The 18,865-nt window shown below is 35.4% G+C and overlaps 1 protein-coding gene across 9 annotated transcripts in view; it reads left to right on the top strand.

Annotated features, from left to right (window-relative positions):
• Positions 1-18,865, top strand: part of LOC123561466 (signal transducer and activator of transcription 5B-like) — a 107,252-nt gene that overhangs the window by 63,618 nt on the left and 24,769 nt on the right. For 5 of the 9 annotated variants that reach the window (XM_053553159.1, XM_045353853.2, XM_053553163.1 and 2 more), the window contains 4 exons: positions 1,477-1,619; positions 7,289-7,447; positions 7,988-8,057; positions 10,753-10,872. In XM_053553159.1, coding sequence (XP_053409134.1) covers positions 1,477-1,619; positions 7,289-7,447; positions 7,988-8,057; positions 10,753-10,872 — 492 coding nt within the window. Of the gene's footprint in view, positions 1-121; positions 256-1,476; positions 1,620-7,288; positions 7,448-7,987; positions 8,058-10,752; positions 10,921-17,437; positions 17,514-18,865 lie in introns of all 9 variants that reach the window. The other 4 variants (XM_053553164.1, XM_053553162.1, XR_006688426.2 and 1 more) reach the window with 3 other exon arrangements.

Raw genomic sequence — 18,865 nt, 5'->3', positions numbered from 1 at the left:
TCTCTGTAGGTCGGTATGGCTTATTGTACAGGTAAAACTATAGTACATGTATCTCCACAAACATAATTATTATGCTGAAATATCTAAGTAACTTATATCACTGACTGTATATGGTGTTTAGGATACTGTTAGGTTTCATTGACAAGAAGGAATCTCAGGACCTCTTGTCACAACGACCAAGCGGAACATTCCTCCTAAGGTTCAGTGAATCGGAGGTAGGGGGAGTAACTATAGCATGGGTCGTTGACAGCCCTGGTAAGAAGTAGATGTTTGGTAAAACATCTGACACTGCTTGAAGTGTTCAAATGTTTGATGTGTCATTTTAACAATACTTTAATGTCTTATGCTCTAGCTAGAAACCTAACTTTGATGTATCGTTGTTTCAAAACTAAACGGTAATTTGTTATTCCTCCAGTTTGACTAGAGGTAGATATACATAAAACAAACGAAATATCCAATTACTTTCTTTGTGTCCATATTTTTATAAAATAAGAGGTTTTGAGAAGGAAATTCTAAATTTTACTAAAATTAAATCATGGGGCACTACTAAAATTCTTAAGGTCACGATTTTTCTTGGAAGCAGACATTGTGAAGTCTTTTAAATTTGATGAAATTTTATGGCTTTGACATATTACTCTGCCTTTTGTTGGGGTCATGAATTAAGTCGAAATATAATTGTATGTGGTTGTTTGAATTAAATCTTGTAGATTGATTGAACCGCGATAAAAGAATTAGTTCTCCAGTAATATTAACCTTTAGCTTGCTGGCGGCAAGTGAATCTGCCTTTGCGCCCATGCAGGCTGATTATGGTCTGCACTGTTCGCTGTCCAGTCAGTAAATTTTCAGTGAACACCCCTTTCATAAACAAGTGGTACTGCCCAAATTGAATGATGGACCTATGCATTTTAGAAAATTAGCAGGGTAAAGGTTAATGATTTTACTGCAGAGACATAGCCAGAAGCTTAGAAACATCGAGGCAAAACCTTACAGGAGTACCCAGGAAATGCTTGCTTGACACAGTTTGTTTAATAAGTTCTAATTATTATTAACCTTTAGCTGCTGGCGGCAAGTGACACTGCCTTTGCAACCAGTGCAGACCAAGATCTGCCTGCACAATCAGCCTGCACAATCGTTTGATATTCAGTCAGTAAATTTTCAGTTAACACCCCTTTGAATAATAAGTGGTACTGCCAAAATTGAATGATGGACTAGTCCATTTTAGAAATTTAGCAGGCTAAGGGTTAAAGAATCCAGTGAGGGTGTTGCTTCGATGGGCCTCAGCATAGCTAAGTCCCTGTTTCAGCACCATGTATAATGTTTGTGTAGTAAAGTTTATGTTATTTGTGATGTATAACATGTTAGTATTAATAATTGTTTAATGGGTGTGAAAAGCACTCATTGATGATAACGGATATTGGTGTACCCACAGTTTGATTGGTATTAATACATTGTTACTAAAAAATCTTGCTGTTTTAGGCACATAATAGGCTTCATGGATAAAACCGAGTCTAATGATCTCTTGCTGTCTCAGCCTAACGGGACATTTTTGTTACGGTTCAGTGACGGTACAGTAGGAGGGATTACCATAGCCTGGGTAGCCGATCAGCCAGACAAACCGGGTATGCAAATAGCTGCTTTCAAGTCTGGTTTTAAACAGAATTTCAAAAAGAGATTTAATACCTATTTCTGTGGAATGTATTACTGTCTAAGGACTGGATGTAAACAATGTCAAGACTTGATTTTCCTGTTATTAATTCTGTGTTATTAATGTAGTACCTTTATTCTTCATGAAATTTACAAAGTGATGTGATGTAGTTCTGTAAGAATAATCGCAGTTTTAAAAAATTGTATGACAATTGTTCTCTGTTCTCTGTGGCTTCTTGTTGTCTATGCACATAGGTTTTTCCTTCTTTTTCCTTTCCTATAATAACCAGAGTTGTACAAAGTGTTAAGAACCAGCCTCTATGCATACATATTATATGTCAAAGACTTAAAATCACTTGCTTCTTACCTCATTGGGTTTGAAATCTGACTTGGGAGTGTAGAATCCATTTATGTTAGGATGCAATCCAGCTGACTCATGGATAGTTATGTCTCCTACCACACAGTGGTGTGGGAGACATATTGATTTACTCCAGTCTGTGTGTCTGTCTGTCTGTCACAAAGCTTGTCCGCACTCTTTAAGTCAAACATTTCTCATCCGATCTTCACAAAACTTGAACAAAATGTGTTTGACCATAAGTCCTCGGCCAGATTCTTAAAATCAGAAATTATTTAAAAATGAAATAATGCATTATTATGTAACTGATTTATTAAATGCACTTTTTATGTGATGGTGATGGTTATGTTCTTGGCAGGGCTAACTGTGTTGATTATTTGTTTGTTTGTTTTGTTGCACTCTAGACATTATTATGTGCCCATCTCTGAAAGAGCGGGGCGTATGATGTGAACACCCATAGCGGCCGGTGGCCAGGTGGGTGGTCGGCGTCCAAAAGCATGTCCGCTCTCTAAGTCAAATTGTTTTTATCCGATCTTCACCAAACTTGCTGACAATGTTTGTGGGAATAATATCTTGGCCAAGTTCGATAACCAGCCAAATCGCCCCAGGCACTCTTGGATTATGGCCCTTGAATTACTCTAAATCTGCGAATTTAGCCTTGTCCGCTCTCTAAATCAAACAGTTCTCATCCAGTCTTCACCAAACTTGCTGACAATGTTTGTAAGCATATTGTCTTGACCAAGTTTTATAACCACCCAAATCGTCCCAGGCACTCTTGGATTATGGCCCTTGAATTTCTCGAAATCTTTTTATGATACATAACTGAATATTTAGATGGGCGTATTTTGTGACAGTCTGGCACTCTTGTTTCCTCACTGGCGGGCATCTGGGTAGAACCACCGACCTTCTCCAAGCCAGGTGGGTGGCTTCCTGACATGAAGAATTCAATGCCCCAAGTGAGGCTCGAACCCACACTGGTGAATTGCAAGTGATTCAAAGTCAGCGACCTTAACCACCCGGCCACAGAGGCTTCACATATTAATTTTCGAAACTCTTTTTAGGAATTATATCAATTTTGTTGAATAACTGTCTTTTTATGGAAATTGTATTGTTAAGAATTAAATCAATTTTGTTGAATAACTAGTCTTTTTATGGAAATTGTATTGTTAAGAATTAAATCAATTTTGTTGAATAACTAGTCTTTTTTATGGAAATTGTATTGTTAAGAATTAAATCAATTTTGTTGAATAACTGGTCTTTTTATGGAAATTGTATTGTTAAGAATTAAATCAATTTTGTTGAATAACTGTCTTTTTATGGAAATTGTATTGTTAAGAATTAAATCAATTTTGTTGAATAACTAGTCTTTTTATGGAAATTGTATTGTTAAGAATTAAATCAATTTTGTTGAATAACTAGTCTTTTTATGGAAATTGTATTGTTAAGAATTAAATCAATTTTGTTGAATAACTGTCTTTTTCTGGAAATGGCATTTAATATATTAATATATATTAAATTAAAACACTTGGAGGGCTGTGGCTGTGTGATTAAGGTAACTTTGCTGACTTGCCTCTCACCCACTTAGTTCTTTGCCATCAGGCGGGTGTAAGTTAAGTGGTTCTACAAAAGGACTATCTTACGCCATAAATAAAGTCCAGATGGGCATCTGGTGTTTCCCTTGACCACAAAAGCTGATATCTTGCCATATTATCTTTGCATATTGTCAGCCACTTGCCCTCTCCCCACGCTCCCCAACAAAAAAAAACAATAAAAAAAATACATGAAACATTTTATTCTATTTCATTATTGAACAGTTAAATGGAACATGATTTTAGACTACGGTACCTTGAAATAATTTTAGCATCCAATTCTCAAACTTTAGTTTTTAATGCCTTTAAGTATATTTGAAAAGCTATGGTCGCTGAATCACCTGTTGTTATTTCCCTATGTTAGTGAGTTGCTTTTATGTTGGACGTTTGGTGTAATTTAATTATTCTAAAACTGCTTATACTTATAGTGTAGTTTTTAACAGTATAAAATAACTAGAAACGTAAAACAGTATATTTTTTGGAAATAGCAAGGAAAATATTGGACCAGCCCTACTGATTGTTTGGAATAATATGTCAGATTGGGCAGTTTGAGATGTACACATTTATTATGTTTTTGCCCTATCCGTCTGTCTCACTTCATTTTGATCAATAACTGGAGAACCATTGACCCAGAACCGTCAAACTTTATAGGGTGATAGGGCTTACGGATTAGATGACCCCTATTGTTTTTGGGGTCACTCAATCAAAGGTCTTCACAGGGGCCTGAATATGGAAAACAATTTCCGATCAGTAAGTGGAGAACCATTTGACCTAGAACCTTCAAACTTCATAGTATATTGTTTTTGGGGTCACTCAATCAAAGGTCAAGGTCACAGGGGTCTGAACATGGAAAATCTTTTCAGGTCAACAGCTTGAGAACCGTTTGACCCAGAATGTTGAAACTTCATACGAGGATTGGACATGCAGAGTAGATGACCCTTTGGATATTGGTGTCACTCAATCAAAGGTCAAAGGGGCCAGAACATGGAAAAGCGTTTCCGATCAATAACTTGAGAACCATTTGATTCAGAACCTTCAGATTTCATAAGGTGATAGGACGTGCAGAGTAGATGACCCCTATTATGTTTGGGGTTACTTGATCAGAGTCAAGGTCACAGGAGCCAGAACATGGAAAACCGTTTCCAAGGGGCCAGAACATGGAATACAGTTTCGATTTTTCCAATAAATAACTTGGAGAAACACTTGACCCAGAAGGTTGAAACTTCAACATGCCTAGTAGATGATTGCTATTGATCTTCGGGCCATTCTTTCAGAGGTCAAGGTCACAGGGGCCAGAACATAGAAAACTGTTTCCAATCTATAACTTGAGACCGGGAACGTTGAAACTTTATCGAATGATTGGTCATACCAAGTAGATGATCCCTGTTGCATTTCAGTCACTAAGCCAACCATTAGTGTTTGACTTTCGCTGCTGCCCCTATTTAATTCTTGCCTATTACTACTATGCTTTGGGGGAGACATGTGTTTTTCCGCAAAAGCATTTTCTAATTATTTGATATGTTAGTTACCAACCAAGCAAGTATTTACATTTTATTAATTAATAGATGAGTAACAATAGCCGTGTTCACCAGTATCAAATATCAGGTAATAAATGTGTTTATGTCTATCTGCCCATTATCCTAAACGATTAGTATAATTGGTTAATTCATACATGACACATTGTCCTAAACGATTAGTTTAGTTGGTTAATTCATACATGACACATTATCCTAGACGATTAGTATAGTTGGTTAATTCATACATGACACATTATCCTAGACGATTAGTATAGTTGGTTAATTCATACATGACACATTATCCTAGACCATTAGTATAGTTGGTTAATTCATACATGACACATTTTCCTAAACGAATAGTATAATTGGTTAATAATTACATGACACATTATGCTAAATACATGACACATTATCCTAAACAATTAGTATGATTGGTTAATTCATACATGACACATCATCCTAAGGATCGCGGGGTCGCGAGTTCGATCCTCGGGCGGGGCGTATGTTCTCCGTGACTATTTGATAAACGACATTGTATCTGAAATCATTAGTCCTCCACCTCTGATTCATGTGGGGAAGTTGGCAGTTACTTGCGGAGAACAGGTTTGTACTGGTACAGAATCCAGGAACACTGGTTAGGTTAACTGCCCGCCGTTACATGACTGAAATACTGTTGAAAAACGGCGTTAAACCCAAAACAAACAAACAAACAAACACATCATCCTAAACGATTAGTATGATTGGTTAATTCATACATGACACATTATCCTAAACGATTAGTATGATCGGTTAATTCATACATGACACAGTATCCTAAATGATTAGTTAATTGGGTTAATTCATACATGACACAGTATCCTAAATGATTAGTATGATTGGTTAATTCATACATGACACATTATCCTAAACGATTAGTATGATTGGTTAATTCATACATGACACGTATGCTGAGTGATTGGTGTAACAACAGAACAAACACCTGTTCAGTGATCAGTTGTGACAATTACTTTTGTGACCAGAAATTGAATTACATTTCTCAACAAGGGAATAAAAGATAAGTTACAGATTAAATGCTAAGTACATCACTAATAACCTAAGTTAGTAAGCAATTTGCTAATTAATCCAGGAGCCCGCCCGCTTAGCTCAGTAGGTAAGAGCGTTGGTCTACGGATCTCGGGGTCGCGAGTTCGATCCTCGGGCGGGGCGTATGTTCTCCGTGACTATTTGATAAACGACATTGTGTCTGAAATCATTAGTCCTCCACCTCTGATTCATGTGGGGAAGTTGGCAGTTACTTGCGGAGAACAGGTTTGTACTTGTACAGAATCCAGGAATACTGGTTAGGTTAACTGCCCGCCGTTACATGACTGAAATACTGTTGAAAAACGGCGTTAAACCCAAAAACAAACAAACAAAATTAATCCTGGCATCAGAGAATTACGAATAAATGGTCCTATACACGATTATCGGCAAAAATCTCCATCGTCAATGAAAACTGGTGGACTAATTATGCTGTCAAAATAAACTAAAAGTCTAGTACAGTTTTATCTTGTAACTTTCAATCTGTATGTAAGATGATTTGTTATCAGACATTATTATGACAGTTGACAATTTGTGAGCATTGTATTAAAAATTACAAAAATTTTTGGAATTAATGTTATTGCCCAAAATGGAAAAGTTTATTTTATTATGGCCAAAATCGATACTTCTGATTCTTGACATGTTTAATTAATGAAAAGTAAGAAATGATCATTTCTTCAGTTATCAGTTAAATATTGATGAATTTTCTAAATATATGAGCCGCGCCATGAGAAACCCAACATAGTGGCTTTGCGACCAGCATGGATCCAGACCAGCCTGTGCATCGGTGCAGTCTGGTCAGGATCCATGCTGTTCGCTTTCAAAGCCTATTGCAATTAGAGAAACTATTAGCGAACAGCATGGATCCTGACCAGACTGGATCCATGCTGGTCGCAAAGCAACTATGTTGGTTTTCTCATGGCATGGCTCATATATGTAAATCAGAATGTACACTTAAAATTGGAAAACTTGTTTCATTTAAATATAGTACATAGGCTCTATTCCATTCAGAATAATTATTGTTCAGACAGTATCATATGCTTATTAAAGATAACATTAATTTTATGCATCACTAAATTTTTGTATACTTTTTCCTGTTAAAGGTGAGAGACAGGTATGGAATTTGGCACCCTTTACCATCAAAGATTTTGCAATACGTGGTTTAGCAGATCGTATCAAGGATTTGACTTCCCTCGTGACACTGCATCCAGACATTCCAAAAGACACAGCCTTTCAGAGATACTATTCTCCACCTACGTCGGGTTTGGTTTATTTTCATTTATTTTATTAACAAGCAGGTCTTCTGATCAGACTTGCTAAGTTTGAGTTGTGTTTAGTTTCATTAAAATTTGTTGGTGGGGAAAAATTCTATATTGTGTTAATATGTTTTTAAAAATAACTTGAGTTTGAATTTTATTTGTGAGATTTAATTGCAGATTTAACTACCATAAAATCCATGAAAATTAGTTCCCCAGGAATATTGCTAATTTTACTGTAAAAAGATCAAAGAAAGGATTTGGACACCAAAGAATAAAAGTGAATTGTACAATACAAAATGAAACTGTATCATGGTTGCTTGAAATCTTATCTGATGAATCAAATTCACTAGTCCAAAAAAAATATTAGGCCCCCCCCCCCCCCCCCCCCCCCCCCCCCCACCCCACACACACACACACACACACACACTGCAACTTTATGCAACTTTCAATTTTACATTCTAGCCAATAATGGGTTCCAAACTATAAATAAAGCTGGTCACATATTTCACAAATGTCTAAATTATGAAATGTTATTTATTACAGATACCACACCTAGTCTGGTGCAGGGAGGTTATGTAAAAACTACACTCATCAATATAATTGACGGACAAGTGTGAGTACCACCTACCCATTGTATATTTTCCTACCAATTTTTAGAACAGGACTGTTTTTTATACGCCCGTTTGAAAAACGGGACGTATTATGGGAACGCCCCGGGCGGGCGGGCGGGCGGCGTCCACAGACTTTGTCCGGAGCATATCTTCTACATGCATGAAGGGATTTTGATGAAACTTGGCACAGTTGTTCACCATCATGAGACGGAGTGTCATGCGCAAAAACCAGGTCCCTAGGTCTAAGGTCAAGGTCACACTTAGAGGTCAAAGGTCAAATTCAAGAATGACTTTGTCCGGAGCATATCTTCTTCATGCATAGAGGGATTTTGATGTAACTTTGCACAAATGTTCACCACTACCAGGCGGAGTGTCATGTGCAAGAACCAGGTCCCTAGGTCAAAGGTCAAGGTCACACTTACAGGTCAAATGATACAAGAATGAAAACCTTGTCCGGAGCATTTCTTCTTCATGCATAGAGGGATTTTGATATAACTTTGCACAAATGTTCACCACCACGAGGCGGAATGTCATGTGCAAGAACCAGTTCCCTAGGTCAAAGGTCAAGGTCACACTTAGAGGCCAAAGGTCAGGTACAAGAATGACTTTTGTCCGAAGCATTTCTTCTTCATGCATGGAGAGATTTTGATGTAACTTGGCACAATTATACACCATCATGAGATGAAGTGTCATGCGCAGTTCCTTTCTTTAGAATTACTTCCCTTTGTTGTTACTATAAATAGCTTATATTGTAACTTTTTCATTACTAGTCGTAGGGAAAAATCGAGACCACTTTTCTGTAGTACAACATGCATGCTACATCCAATTATGAGGTGTATTTTGACCAATCTCTACCTGGTAAAGATTTTTGTGTGGACTTACAATTTTTTTATGGATTTTTTTTTTTTTTTTTTTTTTTGTAAGATTATCTTCCCTTAGTTGTTACTATAAATAACTTATATTGTAACTTTTTTATAATTGACCGTAGGGAAAAAACAAGACCACTTTTCTGTGGTACAACATAGATGTTACTTTCAAATTTTAGGTGTATTTTAAGGTATCTTTACCTGGTAAGGAGTTTTTTTGTGGACTTAGAAAAACAAATGACTTACAATGATTACTAAACAACCACAAAATTGAAATTCCATTTGCAAATACAGGTGCTAGAGTAAAGAAATTTGCTGTGACAGGCGTATATTGTGACAATCTGGCACTCTTGTTTGCGTAAGTTATGATGATATTGAAGGGCATATTTATCAAGGCCATAGTGCCAAACAATTGTGACTCTTATGAAATAAAGATTAAAGTAAAATGGTATTGTCGCTCAAGGTTTCTGGACAGAGTTCAGGTTGAAACATTTTACAATATTAATTTGGAATATCTGCAGTGTTTGGTGGGACAAGCTACTACAAAAAGTATCAAACTATAAGCACTACATTGTCTGTCTGTCCTGTCAGTCATAAATAGTGGATTGTGTCCAACTTTACATTTTTCCTATAAAACCTGGGATATAGAAAGCAATATGAAGAAAAAACAGCATATTATTTTGTCCCTTTTTCTGTCTGTTTTGATTGTTCATCTGTCTGTCAGTCTATCAGTCACAATAGATAGATCTTTTTTTAACTTCCTAAGTACTTAATTTTGTTTCATGAAACCTGACAGATGGTAGGTTATTTGGAGAATAATGCAGGTTCCTAAGTTAAGTTTCAATATAAAAGATTGTTCCTATAGCAGCAGATGTTGCAAATGCCTCTAACATTAGCCTTTACTATGCTAAATTTCTGTACTGAACTTGTCCATCTTTCAATTTGGACAGTACCATTAGCTGTTAAAAGGGGTGCTTACCAAAAAGATACTGACTGAATGGTGAACAGTGCAGACCATGATTAGACTGCATGGATGTGCAGGCTGGTCATGATCTACACTGGTCGCAAAGGCAGAATCAATCATGTCCAGCATGGTAAGGGTTAGGGGACTTTATTGCTAAGGAAATAGTTTTGTTTATATAAGAAAATCAAATTTTACTGGGTGTATCAGAAATCAGTAATGCTTGAGTTACAATTGTAGAATGTCAGTGCTCTCAGTTGGGTAGAAAAATAAAAGTTGCCGTATTCAAATTTTTGAAACCACAGATGATGAATTCACACATCTTAATTTGTGATAGAAAACCTACCTAGTATTAAAATTAACCTTAAGAAATAAAGTGGCACTTACTGTGACTGGATATAACAGATTCTCTGCAACATTTATGTTACATGTATAACTGCTACCAGGCATAATTCTAGTAGATTTTTCATTTAAATGAAGTTATGCAGTCTTTTCCATTTAATCCAACATGCAACTACCTTAAGTGGTGTCTATGACACTATTTAGACAGAGCTATATTATGCACTTGATAAGTTTAAACTAAACGTTTGCATAGGAAAAGACCTTTATAAGCCTAGCTTTCGGATCTTATCCTTTTTCAACATGTATAATATCGATATTGTAAAATGTAGTATGCACATATGTTTGAAATAAAATATGTTTAAATTAATCGATTGCGTATATAAAGTAAGTAACACTTGAATATTATTAAATATTAAACTTGAAAATACCTGTAAAGTGAAGTGTTATGTTGTAAAGAAAGTTTAAAAAAAAAATTTGAACCTAACTTTTTTCCTGAATTCGCTTCATCAGATTTGTTCTTGTTATCAGGCCTACACAGCCATCAGGAGTGGTAGATTTTAACAACCCGCAGACACCACAGGCATATGCAGGACCTGCTTCTCCCCCTTCATACCCGAATCAGACAGTGACTGCTCGAGGAGATGCAACGTAAGTGTGAGACGTGCATTGAGGATGCAGCATGGTATAGTCTTACATGTAAGGGGTTAGATTTGCACGTTTCTGTTCAAATTTGTCCCAGCAGTTACAATGCATGCTTCAGGCTTTTAATGTTGATTGGGAATATGGGATATATATCGGTGATTTTTTGGGGCTATTTTTTTGTGCCAAATATCAGCAGTTTTCCCTTGCAAAAAAAACCCTCCATTTTTCCCCCAAAAATATTCATATTTTCCCCCTCTGTTTTTATTTCAGTCAAAATTCGCAAATCTGTGTTGCATAACTGACAGACCTATTTTGCACTAAATGTAGCATGCACGCCCCGGTAATCTTGCTATATTTAGGGTTATCAATAAAACTTGTTCACCAGTCGTACATTTTTTCAAACGGTTACCAGTGCGCACATGCGATTTCATCAATGTATGTAGAGGCTTTATGAGTGAAATGTGCACAGGGGTAATACATCAAGAGTATAAAATTAGTAGAAAACTAAAATATTAACAATTAATAATCAAAACAAACTTTTTTTATTACTTTCCCAACTTCAGGATTTAATGCGCTAAATTTTCCCAATTTCATTGGCACAGGTAGTTGCATTATTTAAAAAAAAATCACTGTATATGTTGACCTCCAAACTTTTGTCAGCTTCATTAAATTCGTCTTTAATCAGTGATGCCTCTGTCATTAATAATTTTGTAAGGGGCATATAGTGTTACTGTGTGAGTGTGTCTTTGTGTTTTGTCAGTCAGTTTATGTGTTTATGAATATGTTTGGAAAACTGTTTTCTGGCAGAGTAAATTATTGTGCATGGTGGGATATTGAAATAACTTTGCATAAATGATTCCCATACCAATACACAGGACACCTTCTGCGTCATTCATTATATAGTGTGGACATCTTTACCCTTCAGACATACTGCTAAATTAAGGAGTTAAAGGTTCATCAAAAGTGTTTCGAAACCACCCCTCAGTTGAATTGTAATTTTGGATATTTATACCTCAGAAACCGTTACTGTTTATAATAAAGATACTGTATTGTTCAGAGGAAATAGGAATTACTTTATAAAATGGTAAGCTTCTTTGAGAATAATCAGAATATGCATTTTGACTAATACCAGTATTACATGTACTTTGACTGTCAACATTCTGTTTTGTAGAAAATATCAAACTTCTTTTTCAAAAATATTTTTTCTTTAATTTTGTTTTGGTTGTTTGTGTAACATATTTATCTACGTACTCCAAGTAATGAAATATGGTTACTGGTAACTTATATATTTTCATAAACATAGCAGTATTTTGTCAATTTCACGGCTCTACTTTCACTTTCATTTTGCATGTTTTGCAAGTTAATGTTTTGTAACAATTTCAACACTAGAAGTACCTGGAGAACTGTATTAGGCACACAATAATATTTGAAAAGGAAGTTTCAGAAAACTTATATTTTCTACAAAACAGAATGTGGACAAGCAAAGTAAATGTGACATAAGAGAAAATTTATTATTCCAAGCAGAAGAACCTTTATTGAAAGACTCTTCTGCCTAATCTGAACAGTTTGGTGTGCATTTTATGAAAAACAAAAGCCTGTGAGGCCTAAAAGTGTCAGACAAAATTTCATCCGAGGGGCAGTTTCAAAACACTTTACATGAACCTTAAAACAAATGAAAGGGAAAATCACACATGGTGTGAACTTCATTAGTTTTCAGCCATATAAAGTCTTGGATCAGTATGTTACACAGTTTTTATTGAGACCAAAAAAGCAATGGCTTTATTCTGTAAAAAGTTAAATGATTTATTTCTTTTGCATATAATTGCAAGTTTAATTGGGAATGTCTTCATGGGTTTCAAATTTTTAAGATAAAATGAATTAATTTGTTGGGTTTAAAGTTTCATGAATTGACTATTGAATCCATGAAAACCAGTCCCTCATGAATATTAATGATTTCACAATGTGAGTAAAGTGACTTCTTAAGATTTTCTATAAAAATGAAATGATCTCTGTATATTTAAAAAAGATGGACAAATAAGGTTTTTTGAATAATTCCTTGGGCAGTGGAAAATAATTATTTTTAATTGATAGAAATAACAGCATAGATTGTTTGGAAGAGTGGTGAAAATACAGTAGAGCTTGAATCACATTGAATTATAATAAAGATATTGTTAAAAAGTGGGTCAGGAATGTATGATTAGGCCTAAAAAAAAAATATGTTTGTTTCCTGTAACCCGACCGACTGTAAGTTTTTACCGCCGACCGCAATTTTTTTATGGGCTGAAATTCGAGATTCTGATCATATCTTTATTGATTATAGGGATTATTTAGTTGCACCCGACCTCGTCGCGCATAGTCATGAACGTTCCTGGTTCTGTCGACATGAAACAACATGGCGAAAAGCCTGTTTGTCGGTAGACTCGAGGTTCTGGGTTTTCACCCGCGAAAATCGAGGATTTCTTTGATGCATATCGAGTTCAAAAGTTCTGCCCCTAGTCAATCAAAATCTTGGTGAATTTCAATACTGTTCGCCGCCACAAGCGGAAGTATGGCAGTAGGCGGAGCGTCATATACTAATTAGCTATTGACAGATGTCAATCACGCCACGCTCCGACTGACACGTGGTTATCTCGCGGTTTGTATTTAGTACTTCATTATGAAAGGTGTTTATTGATCAAGGTGTAAACGTTAATTGATAAACAATTCGTAGAAGAGCAGTCTATTATCATGTTTGTACCACTTGTTCAGGGGTCACGCTGTCGGTTGCACTTGAGCCATTTGCGACAAAAGATTAAGTGTGGCCCCGAAAATCTCTAATTGGCAAAAACGGCCCGAAGCTATGTCTGTCTGCAAAACTATGAACTTTGCCTGTTACACATACTGAACATAAGGAATCACTGTAGAAAAAAAACTTGTATGAACAACATCTGTTATTGAAAGGCGGCAGCAAATTTTCAACAATTTTATTTGATTAGTAATTTAATTTATACAGGCCTCGACCTTAGTGGTGGACCGTTGGACCGACGCCACCAAAATCGGCAGGTCCACTATCAAAAGTTGGGTAGACCGACTGTCAACCAATTTTCAGTCACGGTCTGCAAATAAAATAAAACCCTTAAAAGTGGAAAAATAGGGTGATGGGGGGTGGGGGATCGTACCCATATCGGCGAATTCACAAAACGAAAGTTGATTTTGCCTTAGTACGGCATTCTACAGTTATAAGCATTGGCGAGTTTATGGGCTATATTCATAGACAAAACTCCAACACCACTCATTGAGTATACTCAAATAAATTGCCGAACGGTCACGTCTTCACTCAAGAAAGATTCCATTTGTATTCATAAAGGTGAGTGACAGTCGAGTCAACTCCCAAGAGTGAGTGACTGTTAAGGGAGGTCCTGGGGACCCTTGAGTGTTTCTCAAGGTCTCATAATGTAAGTTTAGATGATAAATTTACAATATTTAATTAATTTGAAGGTAAGATAACAGTGTCATTTAAAAGCGAAAGTTCATATTTGTGCAAGGTATTTTGGAAAAAATATATTTAGTTCTTTTTTTAAATACATGTTGTTGAGGACGACGAAAACGTAAAATTACCCAACAAATTAAAAGACTGTTGAATTAATAAAAGCGGTTAAAGATAGATACAGGAAATCAAATATACATCTACTAAACCTAATCTGACGGGGCTCATCAGTCACTCTCAGAAACACACGTCTTAGTAACTAATATTTACATTTCACAACCCTAGATATCGGTTATTTTTTCTTCTTCAATAATTCATACTGAAAAAATATAACAATTTAATGTCATGAAGAACCCATCATTACGGAAACATTTATTTTATAAAAGATATGAGCCGCGCCATGAGAAAACCAACATAGTACGTTTGCTGTCTGGTCAGGATCTATGCTGAGAATAGAGAAACTATTAGCGAACCGCATGGATCATGACCTGACTGCGCCGATGCGCAGGCTGGTCTGGATCCATGCTGGTGGCAAATTCATCAGTCAATCAAAAAAAAAAAACACACGTCCTAGTAACAAATATTTACTAGCCTAGATATCTGAAAATTCATACTGAAAAATATAAATATTTCCCTCCAACTTAATGTGTCATTAAAAAAAAACAATATTCACCAAATCTCATTCGAAAACATTTATTTCAAAAATGATATATATGTAATGATTGGAATTTACGTGGAATGGCTTTCGGAAACACCAACAGTTAAAGGCACGAGTATTATTCAGTTGTAATAAAATCTCAATACAGCAGGAAAAAAACTCATGTATTTTAAGTATAAATTTTATTCTACTAACATGACTAATAATACTAATATTAATACGTTATATAAAACAAATAGACGGACGGACAAACATTCAGACAGGCAATAAAACGACAACTTCCGACTTGGCAAATAGATCTGCAAAAATAACGATTAACACTTTTGCATACCTTTGATGTTATTGTCAAATATACCGTTATAATCCTATAAATATATTGTGTTCAATGAAACCAATACTTGAGTTACCCTTCCGAAAGTTAAGATTGAGTGGGATTTATGAATATGACAATCGACTTCCACTCACACTCCCGCAAGGTCTACTCGAGGCCTGCTTGAGTGATACTTACCCAAGTTTGAGTCAAGTGTGAGTTTGAGTGGCGACTATGAATATGGCCCAAAGTCAGGATAGCACGAATGGACTACTCCACCGATCGGGTGAGCGGTTTTTACGTGGTAACTTTACCAAATTGAGTAATTACATCAGGCAAAATTACCTGGATGACTGGAATTTACCCGCGAATCGTAAAAATATCAAAACTCATGCTGGTAATTTTCCATTCCACAAGCACGTGCGCCCTACGTAATACTTAATTTACATCGCAGTTACTTTTGACACAAAAAACGCGCGTAGTGCATTCATTTTTTAATATATTCGCTTCAGATATTCAACACCGCTTGAGAACTAATACAGTTTGAATTCTATAACAATTTTAATAAGATATCGACAGGAATGTAGGCAAAATTCTTTTAAAACGATCAAATTTTCATATAATGTTTTGTAAAATTTCAAACAGCGCGATCTTGATTATTTATTTCCTTTTTGAAGTAAATAAACGGTACATACTATGGTAATAAAATTCAGACTTTTGACCAGAAAGTACAAAAAACACAATTAAAAAATCTTAAATAATGAAAAAGCGGCAGCAATTTAAATACATGGAGTAAAACGATTTTTTGGCAAACAGATTTCTGTTAGCACGGCAGAATAGGTTACGTGACCTCATGAACGTAAATAGAAATGTGGTTTTAAAATGAGGCAGTATGATGTCGTTGCGATTTTTAATAAGTTTTAAATGAGTCTTCGTACATATATTTTTTGACACAACACTTTGTTAGATATTCTTCTCAAACAATAATGTAAATTTCTTGAGGGCAAATAGGTCAGTTATCGTTCACGATCTGACACATTTACATGTCAGTTTATTCGGGATATTGCACATTCGCTTTTAAAAAATTAAAGAAAAAACTTTTTTACTGATTTCTTCTCAACAATTAAAGGAATCGAGAAAGTACGATCAGACAGTGATGTGTCACATGGCGCGAAAACATGACGTATTGCAATGACAATCTCGTGGAAACTATACTGCTTTGATCTCCACTGCAGATGCCACAATAACGGACACACTTCTTTTAGCTCTTTGAGGGGGTGTTAATTGATGATGAAAACGAGGTCAATTACTTAGTTTATCATCAGAATGATTACCGATAATTGTTGATGTTTTTTTTTCACTTTCAACACTGGTGCTGATTGTGTCCATATTTTGGGACACTTTTCAAAATAATTATTTTTCGGGATAACAGATTGCTACAGTCTTCCATTTTTAATTATTTAGAAATAAGTCCTGTTTCTTTGAGTCATATGAAGTTATGACGTCTACAGCATCACAATTTATGAGATAGAATTGGAGGTCCACTAAAGTCTGAGCAGGTCTACTAGACTTTAGCAGTTGGTGAACCTGCTGGCAACTGCTGAAGAAAGTTAAGGTTGAGGACTGATTAGGCAGTTAATTGGCGATAATAAGGTTACTAAACACTGAAATGTTCTGACACCTACTAAAAAAAAAAATTAAAAAAAAAAAAAATTCCCTACCTACCGACCCCCATTTTTTTCAGCATGTTACAGGAAACAAACATATTTTTTTTTTATGCCTTACTTTGTCTGTAGGAAGTGCTTAAGGCTGAGTTATTATTGCCCTTTGTTTATCATTTTCTGTGAACAATATTTTAGTGGTAATATGTTGGAGACAGTATATTTGAACAATTATCATTATATTTACATGGCTGTCAGATCTCTGAGAAGTTTGAACATTGGCAACAATTTCTCCAGCAGCATTACAGTTAAGCCCCTTTGAATAAATCATATTACCTTAAATAACTTGATGTTAACAAATTAAAGATGGAATTCATACTTGGATAAGTTTTATATTTGGCAAAATTGGTTCAACAGGACCACAGTTATGGCCCTTGATATGTTGAAATGGCTATTCTTACATTGTTTTCATACAGTGAACCCTGTCTGTAAAAGTCACTATTGGGGAACTGAAGATATTGGTCTTTGTTGGCAGGTGGTCTTTTAATATAGGTAAATTTATACTGTTAATTGTTGTTGTTGTTTGGTTACATTACACTTCGGTGTCTTATTATAGTTATTAATTGTTAAAATAGTGGTCTTTTATAGAAGTGATCTTTATTTGGAGGTGATCAGGATTGACTGTATGATATAGAGGCCACATGTCTTTTACAAATATTCATGAATCTTACACATAATTTATATGTACCTTAGGTAATACAAGTTGCGGGCTTAGCGCAAAACGGTTGTAACTTATATGAAATAAAGAAGGAGTTACGACCATTTTGCGCTAAGCACACAAAGTGTGATATTCGGCGAAATTGCCTTAATGATACAAGAGCTATTGTCAATGAAGGAATGAAAATGTCTATATTTCACAGTGTTTACACATTAGAGGTCATATTTCGTAAGCAGCCATCATAAAACTTACAACAACAACTAAGTACACATAAAATCACAGACAATTTGAATAATGGGCAGGATTACTTAAATGATGTGCGATTTACTGCCCTTGATGTGATAAAATACTTTTTAAAATTCATACTAACTTGTATATTTATTAAGATGAGCCATCCAAGATTATCATGGGAGCCACCTTCATTTGTATAAATGTGAAAGTGAATTTGGACAAGGTTAACATACCAAAATAAAGTCATGTGTTTTAAGCAGGTTAAGTAAAGAGTTCTTTAGCAGTAGAAAACTGTAAGTTAAATATTTGCATATAAGGTTGTTTTATGTGGACCACATTTTCTCTTACTTTTGAAAAAAAAAAAGTGAAATATCTTTACATAAGTTGCCATCATGAGACCAACTTTCTGTCATGTTTGATTTAAGATCAGGGCCATACTATGTGGTCAAAGAACAAATATAGTCAAATATAGTCAGTTTTTTAGACCTCTACCAGTGGAACACTTTATCCATCCGTCTGTCCGTGCTAGGTGGCTATAGGAACAATAGGTAACTGTACTTTTTCTTTGATGTCATTCATTCCGTAAGCTCTTATGTGGCTATTTTTTTTCTTTCGTGGCTAAAAGAACAGTAGAGAAAACAAAAGGGTAGCCACAGAAGTATCTATTTGTAAAAACGTCCATCATTCTGTTCGTCTGCAAATCTGGATCCTGCAATTACTCAAAAAGTATTCAAGCTAGGTTCATAAAACTTAGTACGGGAATAGAGGGCAATATGTATACACAAGTACATGACTTACGCTTGTAGGCCAAAGGTCAAGGTCACTATTGAAGGTCAAGTAAAAATTGTTTCTTGTCCATAACTTTTATATGCATTGATGGATTATCTTAGTGATACAATGTTCCCCATGATGAGACAGTGTTTCAACATGTGTCTATGTCTGTCGGTTAAACATC

The sequence above is a fragment of the Mercenaria mercenaria genome, chromosome 10, assembly GCF_021730395.1.
Source record: "Mercenaria mercenaria strain notata chromosome 10, MADL_Memer_1, whole genome shotgun sequence".
Taxonomy (NCBI): domain Eukaryota; kingdom Metazoa; phylum Mollusca; class Bivalvia; order Venerida; family Veneridae; genus Mercenaria; species Mercenaria mercenaria.
Note: the sequence above shows the minus strand (reverse complement) of the source record. Positions and strands in the feature narration are given on the sequence as shown.